This window comes from Plecotus auritus, assembly GCF_963455305.1.
Source record: "Plecotus auritus genome assembly, chromosome: 3".
Classification (NCBI taxonomy): Eukaryota; Metazoa; Chordata; class Mammalia; order Chiroptera; family Vespertilionidae; genus Plecotus; species Plecotus auritus.
In genome coordinates, this window is record NC_137772.1 from 106229140 (window position 1) to 106256989 (window position 27850).

The following is a 27850-nucleotide window of genomic DNA, read 5'->3' on the forward strand; positions in this document are numbered from 1 at the left end:
TTCTTTAGTATTTTCATAAGAATATTACTATTCCCTCTGTCATTCATGTTAAAAACTTAATAATCTTATTTGACTCACTCTTCTACTTTAGCCCTTAAATCTAATTTCTCATTCAGTCCTAGCATCTCTTCTTTGTGATATCTCTTAATTTTCTTTTTTTTTTAAATATATTTTATTGATTTTTCACAGAGAGGAAGGGAGAGGGATAGAGAGTTAGAAACATCGATGAGAGAGAAACATCGATCAGCTGCCTCCTGCACACCCCCCACTGGGGATGTGCCCGCAACCAAGGTACATGCCCTTGACCGGAATCGAACCCGGGACCCCTCAGTCCCCAGGCCGACGCTCTAGCCACTGAGCCAAACCAGTTAGGGCAATATCTCTTAATTTTCATTTCCCAGTTCATAATTGGAGTTTATTGTCTCTCTTCTGAAGGGGCCTATAAAACAACTCCCTACTATTTCCCCTCTCTCAGAAATGACAAATTACTTTTCTAAAACACTAATTTCTTGGATGCAGTGTTGCAGTCATATATTTTCATTGGCTTTCTCATCCTATAAGCTCTAATATCTTTAGCTTAGCTCAGATTTATTTCTACTATTCTATATAATAGAAGCCTAATATGCTAAGTGTCCAGTCATCCAGTCGTCCATTCAACCAATCAAAGGGTCATATGCTAATGATATGCTAAGGTCGCTTAACCGCTCACTATGATGTGCACTGACCACCAGGGGGCAGACAGTCAACCGGTCGACCAGTTGCTATGACGTGAACTGACCAGCAGGGGGTAGATGCTCCGATCGGTAGGTTAGCTTGCTGCTAGGCTCCAGCCCATCGGGACTGAGTGAGAAGGGCCGGATACGCCCTGGAGTCCTCCCTTGGTCCCTCCCTGGCTGGCCAACCTCCCATATTCCTCCCCACCCCTCGTCCTCTGGTGGGGTCCCTCGGCCTGGTCTGTGCCCTCTCACAATCTGGGACCCCTCAGGAGATGTCAGAGAGCTGGTTTCGTCCCGATCCCGCAGGCCAGGCTGAGGGACCCCACTGGTGCATGAATTTGTGCACTGGGCCTCTAGTTCCTGTATACAATATTGCAGATAAGCATCTCATGGGCTGACAGTGCCTTACACATATGTTTTGTTTGATCTGAACAAAGTTTTTTAAAACATTTTATTCTGTGATCTTTTAGACACAGTATAATTTGGGGTGCATATGTAATACCTGAATGCACATTGTGAAATATCCTCTTTAAAAATTCTATTCATATTAGAAGTTTATACTGATAAAGAGCCTTGATATACAAGCAGCATCATAAAGAAAATTGTCTATAAGAAATTGTCTGCAAGAATCTACTCTTCGGAGTGACATGATTCTTGTTACGTAAAAATCAATTCTTTCTTTAAGTTAATATCACAGTAAATGTCAAGTACTCCTGATAAAATGACACATTGTGGTTTATTTGTTTGCAGTAATTATAGGCTATATAATAGTAATATGTAAAATATTTAAGAGGACGGTAGTAAGCCATTTTTTTTAGATATATTTTTATTGATTTCAGAGAGGAAGGAAGAGGGAGAGAGAGATAGAAACATCCACGATAAGAGAGAATCATGGATCAGCTGCCTCCTGCAAGTCCCCAACTGGGGATCGAGCCCACAACCTGGGTATGTGCCCTTGACTGCAATCGAACCTGGGACCTTTCAGTTTGCAGGCCAAGGCTCTATCCACTGAGCCAAACTGGCTAGGGCGGTAATAAGTCATTTTGTTAAAATGTAGGAAAAAGTTTCCTATAATTTTTCAACAGAAATTATTTGAAAGATTTTAATAAGCTCGGTAAAATACAATAACAATCTTATCATTTTGATAAACTTTAGTTAAAGGTTGTTGAAGCTAAAACACTTTGCTAAAAATGACATCATTTAGGTCTCTTTTTTTCTTTATAAAATAATTACTGACCCCAGGCTACCACATCACTCTTCCCGAGTTGTTGATTCTCTCTTGGGGAAATGTGGGTTAGTGGTTTGTTCTTCTATAATTCTTCATAAATTTACTTAGAGCAGAGAATATTTACATACCAAACACCTACTTTTGGGGACCACATTTATTCACAGCATGTGTATAAGCTTTAGAGGAGCACATGATCAGGAATAGAGTGAAGGGTTATCATAGAGACTGTTCTTTTTGTGGAGCTGAATTCATAGGCAGGGAGCTGACCACTTACGGTATGTGAGGCCAGCACTTTAATTGTTAACTCACAGAGAAAAAAAAACCTATAAATAAGGACCAATAAGGACTTTTTATATATATAAAATGTATTAGGGAATTATTTACTTATAGTACTATTGAAGTGGATATAATTTTAATCCAAAAATTGTAATTTACCAGCTACATTTAAAAAAGACTCCCAAAATTAAAATTACTGGGATAAACCAATAACCAAAAAATTATTTAAAACATATTCTAAATATGTCATAGGAAGAGTATAACATTTGGATATAGTTTTAATTTTAAATATTTATTTTTATAAGTTTTAAAAGAATTTATTTACTATTAAAAGAATTTATATACATTTTATATGCTTTTCAGTCATTTTGACTACATACATAACTATCACATTTCATTTACAAATTAATCTAAATATGTTGTTTATATTTCTAATTTTCATTTTATAACCTCAGTGAAAATTTTCTTTTTCAGGGATTAAAATTTCTATTCCAATATTTCTAACCCTTATATAGCCACTAGGCATTTGGTCTCTTTTGGAAGGAAGGACACTTTGTGCTGGGAATTTGTGATCTGTACCTATGATCTCACTTTCTATTTCAATGGGCATCAAGCCTGGAATTTAGGGGGAATTCGATAGCACCTTTTAAACTGAGTAGCACAGTGACATTTGTTAATTTTTTTAAAGTTTTAGAAATATCATCGCATGGAAGTTATTTTAACAGCACCAACATGATCCTTAAACAAGATGTTACTTTGCTTTACATGCTCATTTTTATGACACTTGGTTTGGTTTCTCCTTTTAGGAATGGCAAAATTCTATTCAGAAGAATGCAGGACTTGCATTTATTGAACTCATCAATGAAGGAAGGTAATTAATTTTACAATTTTTATTCTACTGCACATTGTATTCCACTGGGCAACTGATTTTTCCTGCCATCTGGTCAAAAAATATGTAAGAAAATGTTTTAATTAAATAATTTACCAAAGAAACTTTAAAGGAACAAAATTTAAAATGTTGAAAATATTTATTCAGGCATGAGCATGTATGAAATAAAGGGACAACTTTAGAAGGTTTTTGTGAGATTGGAGCCACATCTCACTAAGTAGTAAAGTTGTTTTACATAGATCAAGTGAACCCCGTCTGCAGTCCCATCTGCCACTCCATCTGGTTTCAGTGTTATGCTCCATGTGGACTCTCTCTGCCTATCTCAGCTCATGTGAAACAGTTTTATCTGAACATGCTGTGCTATCTGGTATCCAGCTGAAAATGTGAAGGATGTTAAATATAGGAAGTATAACAGTCTGGTTCGGAATTTATATATACATTATTAAAATGATGCTATAAGTAAAATTATGTTTGAGCCTATTATTGTATTTTCTCTTTATTATAAACAGTTGTTCACTATGATTTTCCTAAAACTTTACTGGCAGTGTATACATTAAGACAAATGTAACTGTCATCATTTTGACATGTACAGCTTCTATCAGCTAAGACCTGCATCCTTTGCAACTTGAGTTTCTTCTATGATATAGTATAATCTTTGGGAAATAATGACTGCATATTTGGCATAATCTATTTATTTGTATTTCAAACCAAATTAAATTAAATTGATAAATAATGCTTACTATATATAAAATTTTATCAAGGGAGTGGTATTATGAAAGAATATTTTATAACATATTCCTTGAAAATTAGTTTATGTATGGTATAGAAATCCATTTTTAAAGAAACTTAAATAAGTTTAGTATTATTGCTTTTTTTATCAAGTTTTATAGTCTAAAAAATAGCCTCTGTTGTTATAACAGTGAATCTTAATGAATATCTTTCATTTAGATATTCCATGTTTGAATTATTTTTAGTCATAATAATGTAACTAAAAATTTAAATAAATATTTTACTCACTGCAAAGCAAAAGATGCAACAAAATATTCGTTTTTTAAAATAACATAAATAATTTTATATAACAACACACTGTAGTTCTTATAAAGCTTGATTATTGTAAGAATTGATAATAATTATTACCCATCTTCAGGTGATGAAAACTAGAAAAAAAATTTTCACAGGCTATTTACTCATTGTCATATCAGTTATAGAAACTCTCAATTCACATTTATGCTAATTTTGCTAGTTTCTTTCAACTGTGAAGTAAAAAACAAAAATTATTTTGTCTTCAGTAACTCTGAAGAGTTAACAGAATTGAACCTTTAACATTTAAGATTATAATATTATCTTAGACAAAAAGAGGATGGAGAATTTGCTATTATCAGAGGTTTTTAGCTTTTGATGCTGTTTTATTGCTCAGTGGTAGCGTTTGGGGTTTACTTTGTTTTATTTTAGGAAAGAAGTTGGAATTACAGAAAGTAGTTTAATTTTGTTAAAATTTAAATCCATGCAAACCTTCAAAATGCTCACCATAATATTTTTGTGCCATTCTAGAGTGTGCTTCTATTTTCATACAGATTTTTCCTCCAACAAAGATGATTTTGGAATAATAATTGAAACATGACTAGCTATAAATATACAGATCATGTATACATTAGTACAGCAAATGTCTATTCAGCACCTCCGACATTACAAACACTATTATAAGAGCTGGGAATAGAGAAGTGAACAAGACAAACATTAAACTGGCACACACAATAATACAAGGGTGCTATGATTGGGGTTGTATAGGTATTAATGCAAGCCTAAGGTAGGGCACTTAATCTCATCTAGAGGGATGCATTATCCAAATGGTTGGGTTATCAGGGTATAATATGATAGTCTTTTCGACAAATGATGCTGTAACAACTGGACATCCATCCACATGTGAGAAATCTAGACATGGATTTTATAACAGCATAAAAATTAACTGAAAGAGGATCACAGACATAAATATGAAATGCAAAACTATAACACTCCTAGAAGATAACATAGGAGAAAATCTCCATGACCTTGGGTATGGTGATGACTTTTTAGGTACAATACCAAAAGTATGAGCCATGAAAGAAAAAAGTGCTAAACTGGACTTCATTAAAATGTAAAACTTTTGCTTTATGAAAGAGGGTGTCAAGAGAATGAGAAGGCAAACCAAAGACTGTGACAAAATATTTCCACAAGATATATCTGATGAAGTGCTATTATCTTAAAATATAATATGAAGTCTTAAAATTCAACAATAAGAATACAAACCATCTGATTTAAAAATGGGCCAAAGACCTAACAGATACCTCGCCAAAGAAGATACATAGATGGAAAATAAACTTATGAGAAAATGCTCTACATATCATCAGGGAAATGCTAATTAAAACAACAATGAGATACCACTATATACTTATTAGAATGTCCAAAATCCAGAACACTTGACAACACCAAATGCTGGTAAGGATGTGGAACAACTGTACTTTCATTTGTTGCTGGTGGGAATGCAAAATATACAGCCACTTTGAAAGATAGGCTGGCGGTTTCTTACAAAAGTAAATATACTCTTACTATACAATCCAACAGCCATGCTTCTATCTACCCAAAGAAGTTAAAAACTTAAGTCCACATAAAAACCTGCATGCAGATGTTTATATCCACTTTGTTCATAATTGCCAGAACTTAGATGTCAAGATGCACTTCAGTAATTAATAGATAAATAAATACCCATTCATTTGTATGATACATCCAGAAAATGGAATATTTATTATTTAGTTCTAAAAAGAAATGAGTTTTCAAGCCATGGAAAAACATAGAAGAAACTTAATTGCATATTACTAAATGAAAGAAGCCAATTTGAAAAGGCTAATATACTGTATGATTTGAACTATATGACATTCTGGAAAAGCAAAAGTGTGGAGACAATAATAGATCAGTGGTCACTAGGGGTTGGAGGGAGACAGAGCAGAGAGGATTTTTAGAGCAATGAACCTACTCCATATGATGCTATAATAGTGGATACATGTCATACATTTGTCTAAACCCGTAGAATATACAGTACCAAGAATGAACCCTAATGTAAAGTATGGATTTTCAGTGATAATGCTGTATTAATGTAGGTTCATCATTTCTAACAAATGGTAGATGGTGATAACTTTTTGGGGGAGGTTTTGTGGCCTGAGGTAGTATCTGAGAAATCTATCTTCTGCTCAAGTTTGCTAAGAACTTAAAACTGCTTTTAAAATAGTCTACAAAGAAAGAGGTTTCTAAAAAAGAAGCATATCCAAACATAATGCCATCTTGGTTGATAATTGAGAGATGATTATGACATAGCTATATGAAATTTTAAAAAAAAGAGGAATAAAATTCTGGGCCAAGGGAATAATTTAGTGCAAAAACCAAGAGGCAAAAGACAGCAAGACATGTTGCTGGAGAGCTATTTTTAGTCAGCCAACAGCTATTTAATTGTGTGTTTTGTGCTACCCACATAGAACTTGAGGGTCATTCCTCAAGGCAAGGGTCATTCCAGGAAGGGGTTTCTAAGATGTGGTAAGGCTGCTGGGGTGTAACTGAAGAGGTTTAGGCATAACTTGAAATGTGGCAAATGGATTTTAGGGGGTCAAGACTAGAACAGAGATGCCAGTCTGAGGTTTCAGTAATCCTAATGAAGATGGTGGTGTCAGACTAATAAATAGTGCTACCAGGATGGAAGAAGTGGACAAATTTGAAGTATCTTTTGGAAATTTAATTAATAGAATTGCTCATATATTGGGTTGTAAGAGATGAATGAAGGAATCCAAGATAACTTGATTTCTAGCTTTTGTAGCTGGATGGCTTATAGTATAGATACAGTTTACTTAGAATAACACAGAAAGAGGAGCATGGCTTGGATGAGAGAGGTTTTCACTTTGAGTTACACTGAATTTATGGCACCTGTGTAATGTCCAAGTGGAATCATTGACTAGGCTTCTTGGAATTTGGGTCTCCAGCTCTCCAAAGTTATAGCTAGAGTGGAGATTTAGAGTTATCTGCTTGTATATGGTAAGTGATAAGTAAGGACACAGATGTGATGCTCAGGAAGAGTCTGCAGAGTGAGAAGAAAACCTGGGGACCAGCTTTACTGCTCTTTCTATGGAGAATCCTCTTTCCCCACATCTTCATATGATTGGTTGTTTACTGTCACTCAGGAATCAGCTAAAATGTCACCTCTCAGAAAGGCTCCCCTTACCATCTTATTGAGTTAGCACAAGTTCATCACATGACTCTCTTTTGACATTTTAATAATATCATCTCATTATTTTATGTCTATCTTCCTCATTACAATGTACTTTCCTTAAGAGCTTGTGTCTTATTTGTGGATATCTCCCTGGTATCTGAAATAATGCCTAGCACATGGTTCACAATCACAAATATTTATTGAAGGAATGAAAAAAAGAATGGTGAGTAGAATGTTTGAAGAGGAACGAATAGTCCAAAAAACAATACTTAAGTTAGGATTAAAGGAGCCACTGTATAATAGGTCATTTCATCCAGACTTATACTGGTGAGTACCTATGTGCTAAAGATTCTGGGTACAGACCCAGGCCCTGCTCTGATGGAGCTTGGAGTCTAGTGGGAACAACAATCTTTCATTAAGTACTTATCTATACTAATAAAAGGGTAATATGCTAATTGGACCAGTTAGACTGATGTCTTCCCGAAGTCCTTCCAGACAAAGCTGCAGCAGCTGCGAGAGCCGAAGAGGGCTGGCAGTCACGGTGGCAAGCAGTGGCAGCAGCAGCGGAGTGATAGGGGTAGTGCCTTCCCCTGATCGGCCTGGTTGCCTTCCACAGAGGGAGGCCGGACTGCCATCAGTAGGACATCCTCTGAGGGCTCCTGGACTGTGAGAGGGGGCAGGCTGAGAGCCCCCCCCCCCGCCAAATGCACGAATTTTTGTGCACAGGGCCTCTAGTTGATATAATAGAAGTGCCAATGGACAAGTAGAGGGTGCTATGGGAGCAGATAAATGAGGAAAGTAACTTTTGAGAAAGTGGTGATTTGAGTATTGGGGTCAGAGCTAGTATAGACATCAAGTACATACAACTGTAAGAAGTTTGGCCAATAAGGAGAAACTCATAGGGTAATTTCTAAAGGTAGATACAGTTTTTAATTTGGTGAGGGAGGGTGTGTGGCATATTGTTTTAGAAGAAAGACTTGAGTATTTTTAAATGCTGGTGGAAAAAAAGCCAGTATGGTGGGTGAGCCTGAAGTCCAGGGATTGGCCTTTCATTTAAGTTTTAGCAGGATTCAGGGGGGTTTTGTTTTGTTTTGTTTTATAATGCCTTACATTCTCAATGAAGAAGGTAGTGCTATTTACTGACAATAAAGCAAATTTGGAGAGGTGGGTATTATATTTGAGAAGCTAGGAGAATATTGAAAATAGCCAAACCAACAGTCCACAACACAAAAAAAGATGAGAATTTGCTTTAAGACATTTACTTACATTACTTTAGTGAAAATAATCTCTTCACTGAGCACCAATCTCTCCCCATTGCTACTCCAGATTATAGGTGCTTTCCTAGGTTCTCATAGCACCTTCCATTTTCCCCTGGTTTATACTTCTCATTCCATAGTGTTAGTGACTGTTTATTTGTAGTGTATAATACACTATTTTGTGGCTATTTCCACAGTTCCTATTAAAATACAAATCATATGTTTACTATTTGTACTGAATTCAAATACCAGTTCTCCAACTGTTAGATGCTAGGCATGTAACATAATCTTCCTCTCACATTGTTTCACACCGCAGAATAGTATAACACCTAAGAAAGAAGCCCAGTTTCTCTGAAGGTTTGAAATAATCTATACCACATTTATTACAATTGCTGTAATATAGGCTCTTAATAAATGGAAGGGTTTTGTTTTGTTATCCTATATAATAAAGAGGTAATATGCAAATTGACCATCACTCCAACACACAAGATGGCCTCTCCCATGTGGTCAAAGATGGTCGCCCCCATGTGGACATAAGATGGCCACCACAAGATGGCCAGCAGGAGAGGGCAGTTGGGGGCGACCAGGCCTGCAGGGGAGGACAGCTAGGGAGGACCCAGGCCTGCAGGAAAGGGCAGTTGTGGGGGGACCAGACTTGCAGGGGAGAGTAGTTAGGGGTGACCGGGCCTGCAGGGGACAGCACTTAGGGGTGACTGGGCCGGCAGGGGAGGGCAGTTAGGGGCAACCAGGCCTGCAGGGGAGGGCAGTTGGGGGGAACCAGGCGTGCAGGGGAGAGCAGTTAGGGGCGACCGGGCCAGCAGGGGAGGGCAGTTTGGGGTGAACGGGCCGGCAGGGGAGGGCATTTAGTGGCAACCAGGCCTGCAGTGGAGGGCAGTTGGGGGCAAACAGGCCAGCAGGGGAGGGCAGTTAGGGGTGACCAGGCTGGCAAGGGATGGCAGTTAGGGGTGACCAGGCCAGCAGGGGAGGGCAGTTGGGGGCAACCAGGCCGGCAGGGGAGGGCAGTTAGGGGCAATTGGGCCAGCAGGGGAGCAGTTAGGCGTCGATCAGACTGGCAGGGGAGTGGTTAGGGGGTGATCAGGCTGGCAGGCAGAAGTGGTTAGGGGCAATCATGCATGCAGGCAGGCGAGCGGTTAGGAGCCAGCAGTCCTGGATTGTGAGAGGGATCCCAGATTGGAGAGGGTGCAGGCTGGGCTGAGGGACACACACCCCACCCCCCATACATGAATTTCGTGCACCGAGCCTCTAGTTACATATTATAGGTATTTAGAATTTTCTGACTTTCACCTTTACTTTGGTTCATATCCTTTCAATTTAGACCTTTTACTTTCATGAATTTGAATTGGGAGTTCCAGATCAAAACATATTTAGATAGTTGGGATGTAGGTACAATAGTTACACATTGTTCTGTTTATCTTATTCTTATTCATTGGTGATTACTAAATGCTAGGCATAGCTTAGATTCTTTGTACATGCTTGTATTTCATTGGCCTGGACATAGAGCATTTTTGTTAAGTTTTTCTAATGGTTTAAAATGAAACCTATAAAAACACTTTCTCATGGTTGTTAGAATATGTCTTTAATTGGTCCTTGTGGGAATGAAGATAAAATTATTTAAGTGAAAATTGTTATAAATGTTTATCCTATTTAACAGCTACACTCTTAAATATAATTCATCAATCATAGCTGGAGAAAGCAATTGTGCAGTTGTCTATAATTAACAGAACAAAACCAGTTGATGAATGTGCAGCTGAATTAAAGTACTCCCTAGAACAAGCTAAAATTATAAACTAGATCACTTAAAGGAATCTAACAAAGGATCTTTGTAATTAAAACAAAGCAAGGTTAATGGGATGTAAAATTCCCTATAATGTCTTGGCAATAATAATTGGATTTTAAATTATTAAAATATGAATTGAACCTTAAAGCAAATAAGACTTTTTTAAATTATAGAATTTGGGTGATCTTTTGAAATAAATCATTTGCCTAAAGTAAACCTTTATCACTCTTTTGAAAGCATATAAGATATAATTAATGGATATTCATACAAAAGCCAGGTTGTAGTATTATTTAGCACTGAATTTAACCTAAAATTTACAAGATTCCAAGTTTTTATTGTATCTTTAAAACAGGGGGGAAAGCCTTGCATTTATTGGGTTTTGAAGAAGAGAAGCCTATTGCATCCAAGTATAATTCTTTAGTAATTAGTATATGGCCCCAACTTGAATATCCTCTTTTACTTTAACAATTACTATTTAATGATTAAACCAGTAAGCTTTGGTTTACTTGAGTTTGTTCTTAGCTTATTTATTGCAAACAAATGTTTGCCATGATTCAGATGATCCATGTTTTTATTAGAAAACAAAATGTTGTCCTTGCTTTGCTCATTTGAAAAATGCAAAAATTTCAGAGCCACAACTGGTTAAATAACACCGCCCTCCAACAATAGAATTCAAATGTCAGTTATCATGGTATATTAACTGTATTATTTAAGAGTTGTTGGCTCTTTGATCCATAAATCTCCATGTAAATAATAGATGTAGCATCATGAGCAGTGACCAACAGGTTCCTTCTTTCAAAGTCTATCAATGATTAGTTACTGCACATTTGTATTCAGTTCAAACATAGACAGCAAAGCATATTGCCTCTTGTTTCCAAGTGTAAATTCACATGACAATTCCCAAAAGTGGATAATCAACATATTAAAGAGTAATGTACAGCAAAGAGACAAAATGTGATGTTGCTAGAACTGAAATAGGATGTGAATAGATCTGAAAATATGATAACCAAGGAAAGATAGGCAAAACCTAGGCCAGCATGAAGTGACGGTAATAACTATGAACAAAGCTTCTGCACAGCAAAAGAAACCATCAACAAAACAACAAGAAAGCCCACTGCATGGGAGAACATATTTGCCAATGTTAGCACCGATAAGGGTTTAATTGCCAACATTTACAGTGAACTCATACAACTTAACAAAAGGAAGATAAACAACCCAATCAAAAAATGGGCAATGGACCTAAATAGATACTTTTCAAAAGAGGACATAAAGAAGGTCAAGAGATATATGAAAACATGCTCAAAGTCACTAATCATCTGAGAGATGCAAATCAAAACAACAATGAGGTACCATCTCACACCTGTCAGAATGGCTATCATCAACAAATCAGCAAATGACAAGTGCTGGCGAGGATGCGGAGAAAAAGGAACCCTCCTTCACTACTGGTGGGAATGCAGACTGGTGCATCCACTGTGGAGAACAGTATGGAGTTACCTCAAAAAACTAAAAATGGAACTACCATTTGACTCAGTAATACCACTTCTAGGAATATATCCCAAGAAAACAGAAACATCAATCAGAAAGGATTTACCATAGCTAAGGTTTGGAAACAGCCTAAGTGCCCATCAGCAGATGAGTGGATTAAAAAACTGTGGTACATCTACACAATGGAATACTATGCTGCTGTAAAAAAAGAAGGAATTCTTACCATTTGCAACAGCATGGGTGGAACTGGAGAGCATTATGCTAAGCGAAATAAGCCAGTCAGAGAAAGATAAATATCACATGATCTCACTCATTTGTGGAAATATAATGAACAACATAAACTGATAAACAAAAACAGATCCAGAGACAGAGAAGCATCGATCAGACCGTCAAACCTCAGAGGGAAGGTAGGGGAGGGTGGGGATAAGGGGGAGAGATCAACCAAAGGACTTGTATGCATGCATATAAGCCTAACCAATGGACCCAGACACCAGGGGGTGAGGGCATGAGTGGGGTGTGTGTGGGGGGGTGGGGAATGGGAGGATAAGGACACATATGCAATACCTTAATCAATAAAGAAAAAACAAACAAACAAAAAAGAACTATGAAGATAAAAAAAACAAGCTGAAGTCACTTCAGTGGGATACTAATTGAATATACTGGTAAATGGGTTACACAAGATATAGGTAACTGGAATGTTGACACTGTGCCCTTTGGAGCAACGTAGCGAGGCTGTCACAGGAATTCAGAGAAGGTGAACTTACGGACATCAATGAGGAAAGTAATTGTGACAAAAAGACTGGCAATGGCCCAGAGGAAGTTATACTGGCCTAAAACTTCACTTTAAAGAAACTCAGGAATATTTCACCACTTTGAAAGCACAAAGAACAAAATGAAAGCTAATCCAAACTTAGAAAGAAATATGAAAGTTCAAGTCACCAAGACTTAGAAAAGATGCTTGCTCCATTTTATAAGTTACATGATGAGAAGGCAAGTTCTGTTCAAACTCCTATTGACAAGTTTTTGCAAAAAAATAAAATAATTTTATTCTAAAGAAAGAAAAGAAAACAATATGTTGATTTAGTTTTTATACCATTGTGACATAGTTAGGTAACAGAGGCTACTAGAGTTGGCCTTTGCATTTGTGGTCAGTTATGTTGTTTAAATAGCAGAAACAGATGAAAGTTAACTAATAGGCTGTGGGAGGGGTTGTGCCAACATGAAGTTATAGTGTATGTAGCCAGTTTAAGGATACACTAAAGATAAGAGATGAAGGATAGGATGAGCAAGCCAGATAAGACAAGAATACACTGAGTGGCCAGATTATTATGTTATTATGATCTCTGAACGCATAATAATCTGGCCATTCAGTATATCCTATCTAATAAAAGAGTAATATGCAAATTGACCATCACTCCAACACACAAGATGGCTGCCCCCATGTGGACACAAGATGGCCGTCAATAAGATGTCCAGCAGGGGGGGGCACTTGGGAGGGACCAGGCCTGCCAGGGAGGGCAGCTGGGACGATCAAGCCTGCAGGGAAGGGCAATTGGGGGAGACCCAGGCCTGCAGGGGAGAGCAGTTGGGGGTGACCAGGCCTGAAGGGGAGGGCAGTTAGGGGCAAACAGGCTGGCAGGGGAGCAGTTAGGCATCAATCAGGCTGTCAGGGGAGTGGTTAGGGGGTGATCAGGCTGGCAGGCAGAAGCAGTTAGGGGCAATCAGGAAGGCAGGCAGGCGAGCAGTTGGGAGCCAGCAGTCCTGGACTGTGAGAGGGATGTCCAACTGCCCGTTTAGGCCCAATCCTATTGGGATCCAGCCTAAACGGACAGTTGGACATCCCTTGAGGGGTCCCAGATTGGAGAGGGTGCAGGCTGGGCTGAGGGACACACACCCCCATTCACGAATTTTGTGCACTGGGCCTTTAGTATATATATATTAGAGGCCCAGTGCATGAATTCATGCATGGATGGGGTCTGGCCAGCCTGGCCAGGGGGAGAGGACATGGGCGGTTGGCTGGCCTGCCTGCTGGTTGAACTCCTGGTTGAGGGGACAATTTGCATATTAGCCTTTTATTATATAGGATATACACTGAGTGGCCAGATTATTATGCCTTCAGAGATCATAATAATCTGGCTACTCAGTGTATAGTCATGGCCTGGGCCATAGGTTTTAGTCCAGAGACTCTTCCCAATGTGCCAAGGGACTTGAAACACTGAGTTATAGGGTGATTAGTACCCATATGTGTAACGTAAGACTACATAGATAATTTCTATTCCTCAGAAGTGGGGATTGGGGGGGGGGGTGGAAAAATGGGTGAAAGGGATCAAAAGGTTAAAAAATGCGTATTAAACATGTAGATGCTAGGTTCTCACCTGATACCTATGGAATCAAAACCTTTAATTGGAACTTAGACATCACCATTTGTAATATGTTCTGCAAGTGATCAGGGTCTTTAATATACATCAGAGTTTGACAACTGTTACACTTAATTCCATTATTTTACCAGCCATGTAAAATCATCACCATCTTTGGGGGTTGATGTGTGGGTGACTGGGTGGGAAGAGATCAACCAAAGAACTTATATGCATACTAGAGGCCCAGTGCACAAAATTCGTGCACTGGGGGGGGGGGGGGTTGTCCCTCAGCCCAGCCTGCACCCTCTCCAATCTGGGACCCCTCGAGGGATGTCCAACTGCCCGTTTAGGCCTGATCCTGGATCGGGCCTAAACGGGCAGTCGGACATCCCTCTCACAGTCCAGGACTGCTGGCTCCCAACTGCTCGCCTGCCTGCCTTCCTGATTGGCCCTAACCGCTTCTGCCTGCCAGCCTGATCACCCCCTAACCACTCCCTGCCAGCCTGATTGATGCCTAACTGCTCCCCTGCCAGCCTGTTTTCCCCTAACTGCCCTCCCCTGCAGGCCTGGTCACCCCTAACTGCCCTCCCCTGCAGGCCTGGTTCCCCCCACTTCCCTCCCCTGTAGGGCTGGTCCCCCCCAACTGCCCTCCCCTGCAGGCCTGGGTCCCCTCAACTGCCCTCCCCTGCAGGCCTCGTCGCCTCCAACTGTCCTCCCCTGCAGGCCTTGTTGCCCCCAACTGCCCTCCTCTTCTGGCCGGGTCACCCCTAACTGCCCTCCCCTGCAGGCCTGGTCCCTCCCAATAACCCTCCCCTGCTGGTCTGATCGCCCACAACTGCCCTCCACTGCCGGCCATCTTGTGGCAGCCATCTTGTGTTCACATGGGGGCAGCCATCTTGTGTGTTGGAGTGACGGTCTATTTGCATATTACCTCTTTATTATATAGGGTGTCTTAGGTTGCCACTGCCTGAGGTGATACATAACAGTTGGGATAAATAATAGACTAACCAAAAAGCTTAGGAGGAACAGCTGGGAATGAGATGTACATAAGGGCTTTAAAAACTTATGACATATTTTGAAATCTAAAGGCCACATGCATGCTTAGGACTGTATGCATGCTCTGGAAAGGAGCACCTAAACTCTTAGTACCTAAAGAAGGACCTAAACCCTTACCTTCTGCTGACATAGAGATTCTATGGAAGCAGAGTGTGTATGCTAAGGTAGAGTGGAAACTTGCCTAGCTGAGTGTTGAAGGGCTGTCCAGATACAAACACACAACCCCTTGGGAAAGTCTGGAAGATATTCTTGTATTGGTGAATGGTTTTCCACATGGATAATGAAGTTTCCCAGAATGAATGTGAGTCAGTTAAAAGGTGCTGTCTCTGCATGAAAATAAAACAACATACATTAGTTGATATATGATGCATAAGTGTCACAGATAGGAGAACAGACTTTCAAGTAATTTAAGCAATTTATCTGGTGTTTCTGAGGAAAGACTCTTCCCTTCCCCATCTGCTTCTCTGCTATCCATGCCTTTTTGCTTTGTCAATCCACTGTTTTGCTCCTGAGTATAATACTACTAACTAGCCAAATCTTGAGCCTCTCTACCTTCCTGCTTTCTTCTGTTAATCTATTTAATTTTTGTAACTTTCACTAATTTGCAAGTATTTGATTTTTTCCCTGGCTTTCTTCAGCCTTCAGACACTAAGCAAAGACTTTGAACTGAATACGAACATCTCACATCTTTCTCTTTTGAAACCTTCCTATCTAATAAAAGAGTAATATGCAAATTGACCATCACTCCAACACACAAGATGGCTGCCCCCATGTGGTCAAAGATCCTGCCCCCATGTGGACACAAGATGGCCACCACAAGATGGGCAGCAGGGGAGGGCAGTTGGGGGAGACCAGGCCTGCAGGAGAGGGAAGTTAGGGGAAAACAGGCTGGCAGGGGAGGGCAGTTAGGGGAAAACAGGCTGGCAGGGGAGCAGTTAGACATCAATCAGGCTGGCAGGGAGTGGTTAGGGGGTGATCAGGCTGGCAGGCAGAAGTGGTTAGGGGCAATCAGGAAGGCAGGCAGGCAAGCAGTTGGGAGCCAGCAGTCCTGGATTGTGAGAGGGATGTCCGACTGCCCGTTTAGGACCGATCCAGGGATCAGGCCTAAACAGGCAGTCGGACATCCCTCGAGGGGTCCCAGATTGGAGAGGGTGCAGGCTGGGCTGAGGGACACACACACCCATGCATGCGTTTTTTTCCTCCTAAGTATTGTGGTTTCGAACAGATTGCCCTAGCCTTGGGTTCTTTGAATAACTTATGTTTTTGTTAACTTTGCTGTAAACTAGATAATATTCCTATTAGAATGTGCCTCTGTTCCTTTCAAGTGATATGAGAGATTACCTTTACATGTTTCTAAGTGCTATCTCCATGATCCTGTTGCTGTGCAATATTTTAGTGCCTCTGTCATACCGCCAGGAAGTTCTGCTAGTCCAGAGTGACAGAGTCACTCAAATCTCATCATGGAGTAATGAACTCTATATCAGACCAGACATGGGTTTTGGGAAGATTTCTAATGAGAACTATCTTCAGTTTAGTGCTGCTCAGAATTTAAATTAGAAGATGCCACATAGATACTAAATTGGTGAAAAGATAATAAAATTTAATACTATGTTATTCAACCTTACTACTTTAAAAAGCAGAAATAAATTCATTATAGTCAGACTCACTTCAAAGACATACATAGCTTTGAAAAATTAGCTCCAGCTGGGTGGCTCAGTTGGTTGGAGCATCTTGCTGTGCACCAAAAAGGCTGCAAGTTCAATTCCAAGTCAGGGAACATACCTAAGGTTTTAGGTTGGATCCCCACAACTGATATCTCTCTCTCTCTCTCTCTCTCTCTCTCTCCCTTCCTCCCTCCCTCTCTCCCTCCCTCCCTCCCTGCCTTCCCCTCTCTCCCTCTCCTGCTCTCTCTCCCTCTTCTTCTCTCTAAAAATAAATTTTAAAATATCCTTGGGTGAGGATTAAAAATTATATTTAAGTCATAATTTAGGAATATTAGGATACATAATCATTTTGTTTTGCTTGTACATATTTATCAGTAAAGACAAGTTTGTCATGGATAGACAGAATGTAGTGAAGAATAAATGCAGAATTATATGAGTTGGTATTTGGTAAATATAAAAGTTAAGACAAACTTAAAGCTATCCTATTCTGATTGAAATTTATGACAACTTTGGCAAGGAAAAAAAGGGATAATTCATTTCAATAATGAGCAGTGAAAATAATGAATGATTTTGAAAATAGCATCCTTGTTTAAAGTTTATGTGGAGCAAAACTAGATAATGGATATGAGTATGAAAACTAATTTAAAAAAAGATGTAGGTAAAGAGATGAAATTACTTTACAAGTTTGCCCTCTAAACAAACAAACAAACAAACAAACAAACAAAAACAACACAGTATATTCTTCCATTTATATCTTCCTCTCTTTTTCAACATCCTGTAATTTTCTGAGTGCAGGTCTTTTGCCTCCTAGATTAAGTTTATTTCTAAGAATCTTAAATTTTTTGTTGTTGCAATGGGGCTGTTTTTTGTTGTTGTTGTTGTTGTTGTTGTTGTTGTTTCTCTTTCTGAGAGTTTATTATTGGTGTATAAAAGTGCCATTGATTTCTGGGTGTTAATTTTTTATCCTGCTACATTGCCAAATTCATTTATTATTATTAAATCTAGTAGTTTTTTGGTGGAGTCTTTAGGGTTTTCTATGTACAATATCATGTCATTGGCGAATAATGACAGTTTTACTTCCTCCTTTCATATTTGGATGCCTTTTACTCTTTAGTTTATTGCATAAAGTAACTTTATTAAATTCACTGGATAATTTGTTCACAGACACACTATTTTAACAGAAGCATTGCTATAACAGTTTTATGACATCTTTCTATATTTCAAATGTCATTGAATTATAATTTCAACTATATTAATTTTATAATGTAGCTTTATCTGAAATGTATGCATAATTAATGCTTATAATACTGAATATTGATTATTCAAAAAGTTGGATTAACCAAAACTATTAAGAATAATAACTTCAAAGGTACTTTTCTTTTTAGATTACTATGCCATGCTATGAAGGACCACATAGTTCGTGTTGCAAATGAAGCTGAGTTTATTTTGAACAGACAGAGAGCTGAGGATGTACATAAACATGCAGAGTTTGAGGTAAGGTTTTTGAAGCAGACTAAATTCTGCTTTTCTGTTATCAGTCAGCTATTGCTTATGGTAACCTTACATTAAGAAGTGTGTTTTGAAGAGAAAAATTTCACTGAAGGCTTTTGAGTTCTTTAGTAAATGTCAAACTCAGAGCACTACTTTATTTCACCTCATTTACAACATGAAGAGATTGCTCCAGCCCTGTCACTAACCACTCAGTAGACTGAAGTTATTCTAACTTATCCTTAAAGGCAAATAAAAATTTTTAATGCAATTACTTTCGTAGTTTTTAAGCAAGTAAAGTTTACTGACCATTAGGTACGGGTATATAAGCAGTTATATAAAGAATCTGAGTTTTACCAAACATTCAATAATTTATTATTGTGTATCCATCTTTAGAGTGTTTACAGAGCATTTTAGTTCGTATTTTATTTTAATAATTGATATTTTATTGACAATTGAATCATTGCTGTTGTGTGATATATATGTAGATCTATATATATATGTATGAAAAAATAATAGTTTAAAAATCCTCATAAGTACTTTGAGTGAGGATAAATTAACTATCATTTCTATTTTCTTTTTTTTAATATATTTTTATTGATTTCAGAGAGGAAGGGAGAGGAAGAGAGAGAGATAGAAACATCAGTGATGAGAGGGAACCATTGATTGGCTGCCTCCTGCACATTGGACCGAGCCTGCAACCCAGGCATGTGCCCTTGACTGAAATCAAACCTGGGACCCTTCAGTCCGCAGGCCGATGCTCTATCCACTGAGCCAAAATGGCCGGGGCTATCATTTATATTTTCTATGTAAACACTAAAGGATGTTGAAGTAATGTATATTCCATAGAAATAATTTTTAATTTAAAATATTATTTCTATATTTATAACATGTCAATAATTATTCACCAATATTTATATTGCCTCAATTCAACAAATATTTTTATTTTCGTGTTTTAAATATAACATTTACTTCAGTTAGTGCAATTAACAAAACAAAAATGACTTCAGAAATATTTAGGGGACCTGGTGTTTGCCTTATGTTGGGCTGTCAGTGGCCTTGAAAATAATAAATAACTTCACCAATTTATTCTTCTGATGCCATATGTGAACAAGTGCTATATGGCTGGAAGTCGTAGCCCAACATTTTAGTTTTGATGAGGTTTTTATCTCAGTAAACCAGCTCTCTCAGTCATGCAAGTTGATATACTAGGTCTGGTGATCTCTGACCTGTCCAGCTGAAAAGCATGAGACAGAGAAATAGTTGTTGGCACTTTACTGCTAATACCAATAACTTCTGTGTCATTTGTCAGATGAAAAAGCATACACTTGTCATATGGGGTTGCACAAAACTTATTTCAAAAACAAATACCAAATATTTTAAACTTTGATTAAAGTACATTAACAATTGCTTGTCAAAGTGAAGGTTTGTGTTACCTAAACAATAACTACCATTTGGATATTTACCAGAATATCATGCTGTAATTCTGGGTAACAATATAGTTATATTCTATTATTGAAGAATATATTTAGGTATAAAATATGTCAGAACTCTAAACAAAAGAAGAATATTGAATTAATTTTTGACTTCCGTTAGTAAATAAGATTTAGAATATTAACTGAATTCCATGCAGGATAAGTTTTGACTCACTTATACTGGTACAGGTTAGGGGCAAAAGTAGATTTACAGTTGTGAGTGCATAAAAGAGTTTATTCTTGTGTTATTATTTATTAACTAGAGGCCTGATGCATGAGTTCTTGCACCAGTGGGGTCCCTCGGCCTGGCCTGCGGGATCAGGCCGAAACCAGCTCTCTGACATCCCCCGAGGGGTCCCAGATTGCGAGAGGGCTAGGCCAAGGGACCCCACTGATGCACGATCAGGGCTAGGGAGGGACAGGGGAGGTTGGCCAGCCAGGGAGGGACTGTGGGACGGCTCCAGTGTGTGTCCAGCCTGTCTCGCTCAGTCCTGATCAGCCGGACCCCATCAGCAAGCTAACCTACCAGTCAGTTTGCCCCCTGGTGGTCAGTGCACGTCATAGTGACTGATCAACCAGTCGACTGTCTGCCCCCTGGTGGTCAGTGCACGTCATAGCGAGCAGTTGAGTGGCATTAGCATATCATTAGCATATTACACTTTTATTGGTTGAACAGACGACTGGACACTTAGCATATTAGGCTTTTATTATATAGGACTAGAGGCCAGTGCATGATATTTGTGCATGGGGGAGAGGGGTCCCTCAGCCTGGCCTGTGCTTTCTCACAATCTGGGACCCTTTGGGGGATGTCGGGTCTAAACCGGCAGTCAGACATCCCTCTGGCAATTCAGGATCCTGCATGTACCAGTGACCATACTTTTTATACAGGTGAAAGGCATCTTGCTGTTGTATGAGCAGCTACATTTTTTTTGCCCTAATTATAAAAAGTAGTACATAACATGATCCTTCTGAGGCAGTAGTACCATTTTCCCCATCTTATGGGTGGAAAGACTGAAGCAGAGAAAAGTTAAGTAATTGGCTTTTGTCACACAATTATAAGTGTCAGCATCAGGGCTGACCACAAAATGTGCAAGCCAGAGTTCATGCATGTAATTGCTGCTTCATCCTATTTTTTTCAGTGTTAGAGTAGCCTTGCCAGTTTTTAATTTTTAAATATAAAAGACTGTTCGCAATATATAGGGTAGGGTCCCTAGGCCTGGCTGGCGATCAGGGCCATCTTTGGGGTGATCGGTGGGTGGGGCAATCAGGGGGCCCCTGCTGGCACCCGCCTTGGCTATTGGCCTGGCACCACCTGCTGGCTGGCCCCGCCCCCCAATCACCACCCCTGATCAGCCACCACCAGTCACCTCCCTCTCGGGGGCAGACGCTCAATGCAGGAGCTGCCCCCTGTGTTGAGCATCTGCCCCCCAGTGGTCAATGCGCATCATAGTGACTGGTCGTTTCGCCAGTCCTTCTGCCATTCCGTAGTTTTGCATATTAGGGTTTTATAATATAGGATTATTGTATTATTTTACATATAAACAACTGTAACACTACTTTTGTCCCATCCTGTATTTCTACTAAGAAAAGCAAGATATTTTACAGGGATATAAGCAAATTAATATTTGTCATGTAAAAACATTTAAAATACAACTTTATGAAGCCAGATATTAGTTACTAGCTTTAACACATAGCTACTTAAAATCCTATTCAGCTAAGTGCAGTGCTTTTCAACCTTTTTTTCACTATTGCCCCCTAAGAAATCTTTTTAGACCATTTTTATCCTAATTATTTCCCAATGATATTTTATTACCTTCAATATGCTGCATATCTATTTCTGTACTGTATATACATCTGTGCTTTATTTATTAAAATAGCAAGTTTTTTTTTCACATTCACCCAACACCAATTTTTACCCCCTTGGGGATGAGAGTACTTTATTGAGGCTGCATGGCAAAAAGTGCTAAGAAGCTATGAAGGAGGAAATGAAGACTCAGTGATTTTTTAGATTATCCTATATAATAAGAGGCTAATATGCAAATTGATTGAATGGTAGAACGACCAGTCGCTATGACACGCACTGACCACCAGGGGGCAGATGCTCAATGCAGGAGCTGCCCCCTGGTGGTAAGTACACTCCCACAGGGGCAGCACCACTAAGCCAGAAGCCCTGAGCCAGGCTCATGGCTGGCGAGCGCAGTGGTGGTGGCGGGATCCTCTCTCATTTCCGCAGCAGTGCTAAGGATGTCCGACTGAAGGCTTAGGCCTACTGAAATTGGGTGTGGGGAGCAGACCTAAGCCATCAGTCAGACATCCCCTGAGGGTTCCCGGACTGTGAGGGGGTGCAGGCTGGGCTGAGGGACCCTTCCCCCCACCCCCTGAGTGCACGAATTTTGTGCACCAGGCCTCTAGTGTATACATAAAATACTGACTTAAACTTAATTTTGAGAGTCTTACCATTGTTATTTAATGACGTACATTGCTTATTAACCCAAATGTTTAATTTGTGTGTGCTTTTTAGTTTAAGCTATATTAGTAAATGCATTGATGTGTATGTTGTTTTGTGTGTGTGTGTGTGTGTGTGTGTGTGTTCACCATTTGTCATTTTTAAATTACAAAAGATTTTATAAAAGTCATGGCATTTTACTGGGACTTTTTGAGTCATTTTTGTCTTCCATATAAGCCTCTAATTAAGAGAAAAAGTATATTAATGTGATATGGGTGTTTCATGGTTAAGTTTTTCCTAGTTAACCACTGCAGTTGGTAAGGAAGAAAAATGAAATTTTAATTGTATTCTCCTATGAACTAATGAAATATTAACCTCATTATGAGCCAGATCATTGTACTAATTGGTGATTCCCTGTACAAAAAGATGAATTGGAATATGAATGAATTCTTCTTAATTTGTTATAATGACAATGATAGTAGTTTATGGCAATAGATAGAGGAAGAGATATGTTCAAGTACCTTCCATGACACAGCTTTTTCCATAGTGATGATGAATGTGAACTAGTTATATGCATTTATTTAGATGTATATATTTTTCCTTTCTCATTATATGACTCATTATATTACATACTTAGTAATGTTAAAATTTGTAGTCAATCCACCCTATACAAAACTTATTTAAAAAAATCAAACATGGTTAAAGAAATGATCATCTTGAACCGTTTGGTACACAATGAGAATGATTAGCTATATTATTAATACCAATGGGATGAATACAGATAGATAACATTATCCAAATTATTTTACATGCACTTATGTATAAACACATACAAAGAACACATTTTTAAAGTTTGAAAGGGGCCTATATGTGTTCTTTAGAATAAAGTTTCAAAAGATTATATTATCTGAGTTTATTAGCATTTAACTTAAAATTAGATACCATTCCTTATTAATGCACAGTTGAAGTTAAACATTGTTTGCATTTCTTTACATAGTCGCAGTGTGCCCAGTATGCTGCTGATAGGAGAGAGGAAGAAAAGATGTGTGACCATCTCATTAGTGCTGCAAAACATCGAGATCACGTTACAGCAAATCAACTGAAACAAAAGATCCTTAACATTCTCACAAACAAGCATGGTGCTTGGGGAGCAGTTTCTCATTGGTGAGTTATAACAAATTACAAGTAAATAACTCATAGATTAATTATGATAGAAGTAAAAATGACTAAATTTTTGAATGATTTAGAGATTATGATTGAAAGTATTAAAAATTACCATATTTTCATATCTTTAATAATGTCTCTACAATGGTTTAGAAAAAAATCTAAACTTTTAAAAGTAGCTCCAATAGAAGTTGTTTCTAATTTAAAATTATGTGTAATATAATACAAAATTTGTTTAAGCAAGTATTTTAATCTCAAAGAATCAAACCTTTGCCCAGCTGGTGTGGCTCAGTGTTTGAGCGTCCACTCATGAACCAGGATCTCATGGTCAGATTCCTGGTCAGAGTTCATACCCAGGTTTTGGGCTTGATCCCCAGAAGGGGGTTTGCAGGAGGCAATGGGTCCATGATTCTCTCATCATTGATGTTTCTATCTCTCTCTCTCCCTTCCATTCTGAAATCAATAAAAATATATTTTTTAAAAAGAACCAAACCTTCCAACTTAGTAAATTTATATCATTCTTAATTTTTCTTATATAAATGTAATAATATAAACATTTACTATGGTGAAGTGGTATATTTTTCTTAATTTTTTTCTTACATATTTTTTTATTTTCTTGCTCTTAGGAAGGATTGTATCTACAATTAGAGCATTTATGATTATAGTACAATTAAAACCAAAATTGGTTATTTATAAATTATGAATTAGGGGCATAACTTTTTTCTTCTGTACAATGAACTTTTCTAGAAAACTAGTAGTGAAGTAGCTTATTTAGATTGTTAATGTTCTTCATTTGTATATCTTCACTTTATTTGATTCCATTAAGTATTTTTATTAACTCTCTGCCTGGCAGAGTTTAGGGTTTGGTTAATTGTGGACAGAATAATTCTGGAAGGCCCAAGATGATGACCAACAAAAAGGTAGAGAGGGAGAGTGTGTGAGAGAGTGAGGGAGCAATAGAGGAGAGTGTGGACATGAGTAGTGTGTGTGAGTGAGAGCTAGGGACAATTAGATCCTGCAGGTCTTCCAAGGGGCTGCCAAACCGGGCAATCTTAGATGACAAAACCCCACTGCCACCACAAACACTCTGGGGGAGGCCCGCGCGGGCACAGAGACCACGCCATCTTGAAGAACAGAACTGCTTGAAAATAGGATCCTAACCTCGCCACTACCCAATCTGGTCTCAAAATCAAACCGGGACCCTACAGCCACTCAGGTAAAAGACCTGCGACCACAGCTGCAGAAGCATGGACACCAAGATCCTAGGCACCCCGGCCGCAGATTTCTGTGACTCACAGAACCAATCCTCCTCCCCACCGGCCCTGCGGCAGTGGCATAAGAACTGCCAGACCTTCTCTGCTCAAACAGGCCTCCTGCCCACACATAGCAGCGATGGCTCTACCCGAATTTGAGCCTGGGTGTGCAAAAATGGGAAGTTTGTTTCTCGCAGCCAGACCCCGCGCCCACAAAGGGAGGCTTCGCTAAATTTGAGCTGGGGAGCACAATCTTGGGGAGTCTGTTTCCTGCGACCAGACCCCACGCTCACACAGGGAGGCTGCACTGAATTTGAGCCTGACAGTGTGAACTCACAGACTTTGTTTCCCACGACCAGACCCCAGGCCCACACAGGGAGGCTGCGCTGAATTTGAGCCTGGGTACATGGACACGAGGAGTTTGTTTCCTGCAGTGCACACCTGCGGGACCAGACCCCATTCCCACACAGGACGGCAGAGCCACCTGACCTTGATTCCGGGCAAGCGCACTGGGAAGGCTGTTTACTGCAGGGCAGGAGTGGACCCCCTGCAACACAGTGCAACTGTGCAACCCATTCCCCCAAGCAAACCGGGAATCCTGATTCTCTGCACAAGAGGCAGCACTGAGCACCAGTGACTTGACTCTGTTTCTCAATGTGTGCTCCTGGGATCCCTAATTCCCAGTGCATTCATACTAAGAGGCAATGACTCCGATTCTTGATGCATGCACACACAGGGACCCTGATTCTTGGCGTGAGGCCACACCAAGCAACAGAGACTATGATACTCGATTCTCGGCGCGGGCACAGGGGGTCTCTGACACCTGACATGCACTAGGGGACTCTGATTTTTGGCAAACGCCAGTGGGGTCTCTGTTTCAGCACAGCGCAGGTGGGGTCCCTGATTCTAGGTGCACAAACGAGGCCACACTCAGCACCTGTGACTATGATCCTGGGCTAGTGTGGCTCCCACCAACCCACAGCAGCCACATGTATTGGTGTCGGAGCTCTTCAGTGACACTCGGGGGGTGTGAAGCTCCCACTGCACATGGCCCAAGCCCTCACAACTCGACATTTGAACCTTCTGGTGATAGTTAGAATGGAGCGACAACGAAACAATCCCCAGAGGAAAGAAAATGAGGAATCACCAAGAAAGGAAATAAGTGAAAAGGAAGCATGCAACATGACAGAAAGAGAATTCAGAGTAATGGTCATACAGTTCATACACCAGATGGACAAGAAAATCAACAACCTATGCAAAAACCAGGAAGAAATCAAAAGTGATATAGCTACAATCAGAAACACCATGGAAGGTTTCAACAGTAGACTAGAAGAAGCAGAGGACCGAATTAGTGAGTTAGAAGATGAGGTACAGAAAAAAGCCCAATCTGAACAGCAACTGGAGAAAAAAATTAAAAAGCAGGAGGAGAGCCTAAGGGAGGTTTGGGACAATGCAAAACGAAGTAACATACGTACAATAGGGCTGCCAGAAGGACTAGAAGAGCAGCAAGGATTAGAAAATCTATTTGAAGAAATAATGACAGAAAACTTCCATTATGGTGAAGAAAAAAGTTACACAAGTACAAAGAGTCCCAAGCAAGATGAATCCCAAAAGACCCATACCAAGACACATGATAATTACAATGGCAAATGAAAACGACAAAGAGAGAATCTTAAAGGTTGCAAGAGAGAGACAGGAAGTTACTTACAAAGAATCCCCATCAGATTATCAAATGATTTCTCAACAGAAACACATCAAGAAAGAAGGGAATGGAAAGATGTATACAAAGTGATGCAAAGCAAACGACTGAATCCAAGAATACTCTATGCAGCAAGACTATCAATCAAAATTGAAGGGGAAATCAGGAGCTTCCCAGACCAAAAAAAAAGGCTAAGGCAGTGGTCGGCAAACCACGGCTCACTAGCCCCATGTGGCTCGCAAGCCGTGGTTTGCCGCTCTGTTGACTGAGTTTGCCAACCACTGGGCTAAGGGAGTTTATAACTACCAAGCCTGCAACGCAAGAAATGCTAAAGGGAATGCTGAAAAAGAAGAAGTAGAAAGGGAGGAAGGAACACAGGCATAAAATACAGAAATGGCTACAAACAAGTACCTATAAATAATAACATTAAACATAAATGGATTAAATGCTCCAATCAAAAGACATCGAGTGAATGAATGGATAAGAAAACATGACCCATATATATGCTGTCTACAGGGGACCCACCTTAGAATAAGAGACTCACACAGACTGAAAGTTTAGGAATGGAAAAATATCATTCAGGCAAATGGAAATGAAAAAAAAAAAGCTGGGGTAGCAATACTTATATCTGACAAAATAGACCTCAAAGTGAAGACCATAACAAGAGCCAAGAAAGTCCACTTCATAATTCTAAAGGGATCCATACAAGAAGAGGATATAACTCTGGTAAACATTTTTGAAACCAATGCATGAGCACCCAAATACATAAAAACACTTCTGGAGGATATCACGGGTGAGATAGACAGCAACACAATCATAGTGGGAGACTTTAATACCCCATTAACATCAATGGATAAATCCTCTAGACAAAAAATTAGCAAAGAAACTTCAATCCTAAATGACTCACTAAATCAGATGGACTAAATCAATATCTTTAGAACGTTCCACCCCAAAACTACGGAATATATGTTCTTCTTAAGCGCACATGGGACATTTTCAAAGATAGACCACATATTGGGACACAGGCAAAGTCTCTCCAAATTCAAGAGGATTGAAATCATATCAATCATCTTCTCAGATGACAATGGCATAAAATTAGAAATAAATTACAGTAAAAACTGTCATAAAAATTCAAACACTTGGAGGCTGAATAGCATACTATTAAACAATGAGTGGGTTACCAAAAAGATCAAAGAAGAAATAAAACACATCCTGGAAACAAATGACAATGAAAACACAACAATCCAAAATCTTTGGGACACAGTGAAAGCAGTCCTGAGTGGGAAGTTCATAGCATTACAGGCCTACCTCAAAAAAACAAGAAAAACTGATAATAAATCACCTAACTCTGCAACTTGAAAAATTTCAA

At 39.2% G+C, this 27850-nt stretch overlaps 1 protein-coding gene across 3 annotated transcripts in view; it reads left to right on the forward strand.

Moving 5' to 3' along the window:
- NBEA (neurobeachin) overlaps positions 1–27850 on the forward strand; it is a 954039-nt gene that overhangs the window by 506165 nt on the left and 420024 nt on the right. For all 3 annotated transcript variants that reach the window (XM_080658500.1, XM_080658501.1, XM_080658502.1), the window contains 3 exons: positions 3027–3091; positions 18342–18450; positions 23363–23529. In XM_080658500.1, the coding sequence (XP_080514626.1) occupies positions 3027–3091; positions 18342–18450; positions 23363–23529 (341 nt within the window). The remainder of the gene's footprint in view (positions 1–3026; positions 3092–18341; positions 18451–23362; positions 23530–27850) is intronic.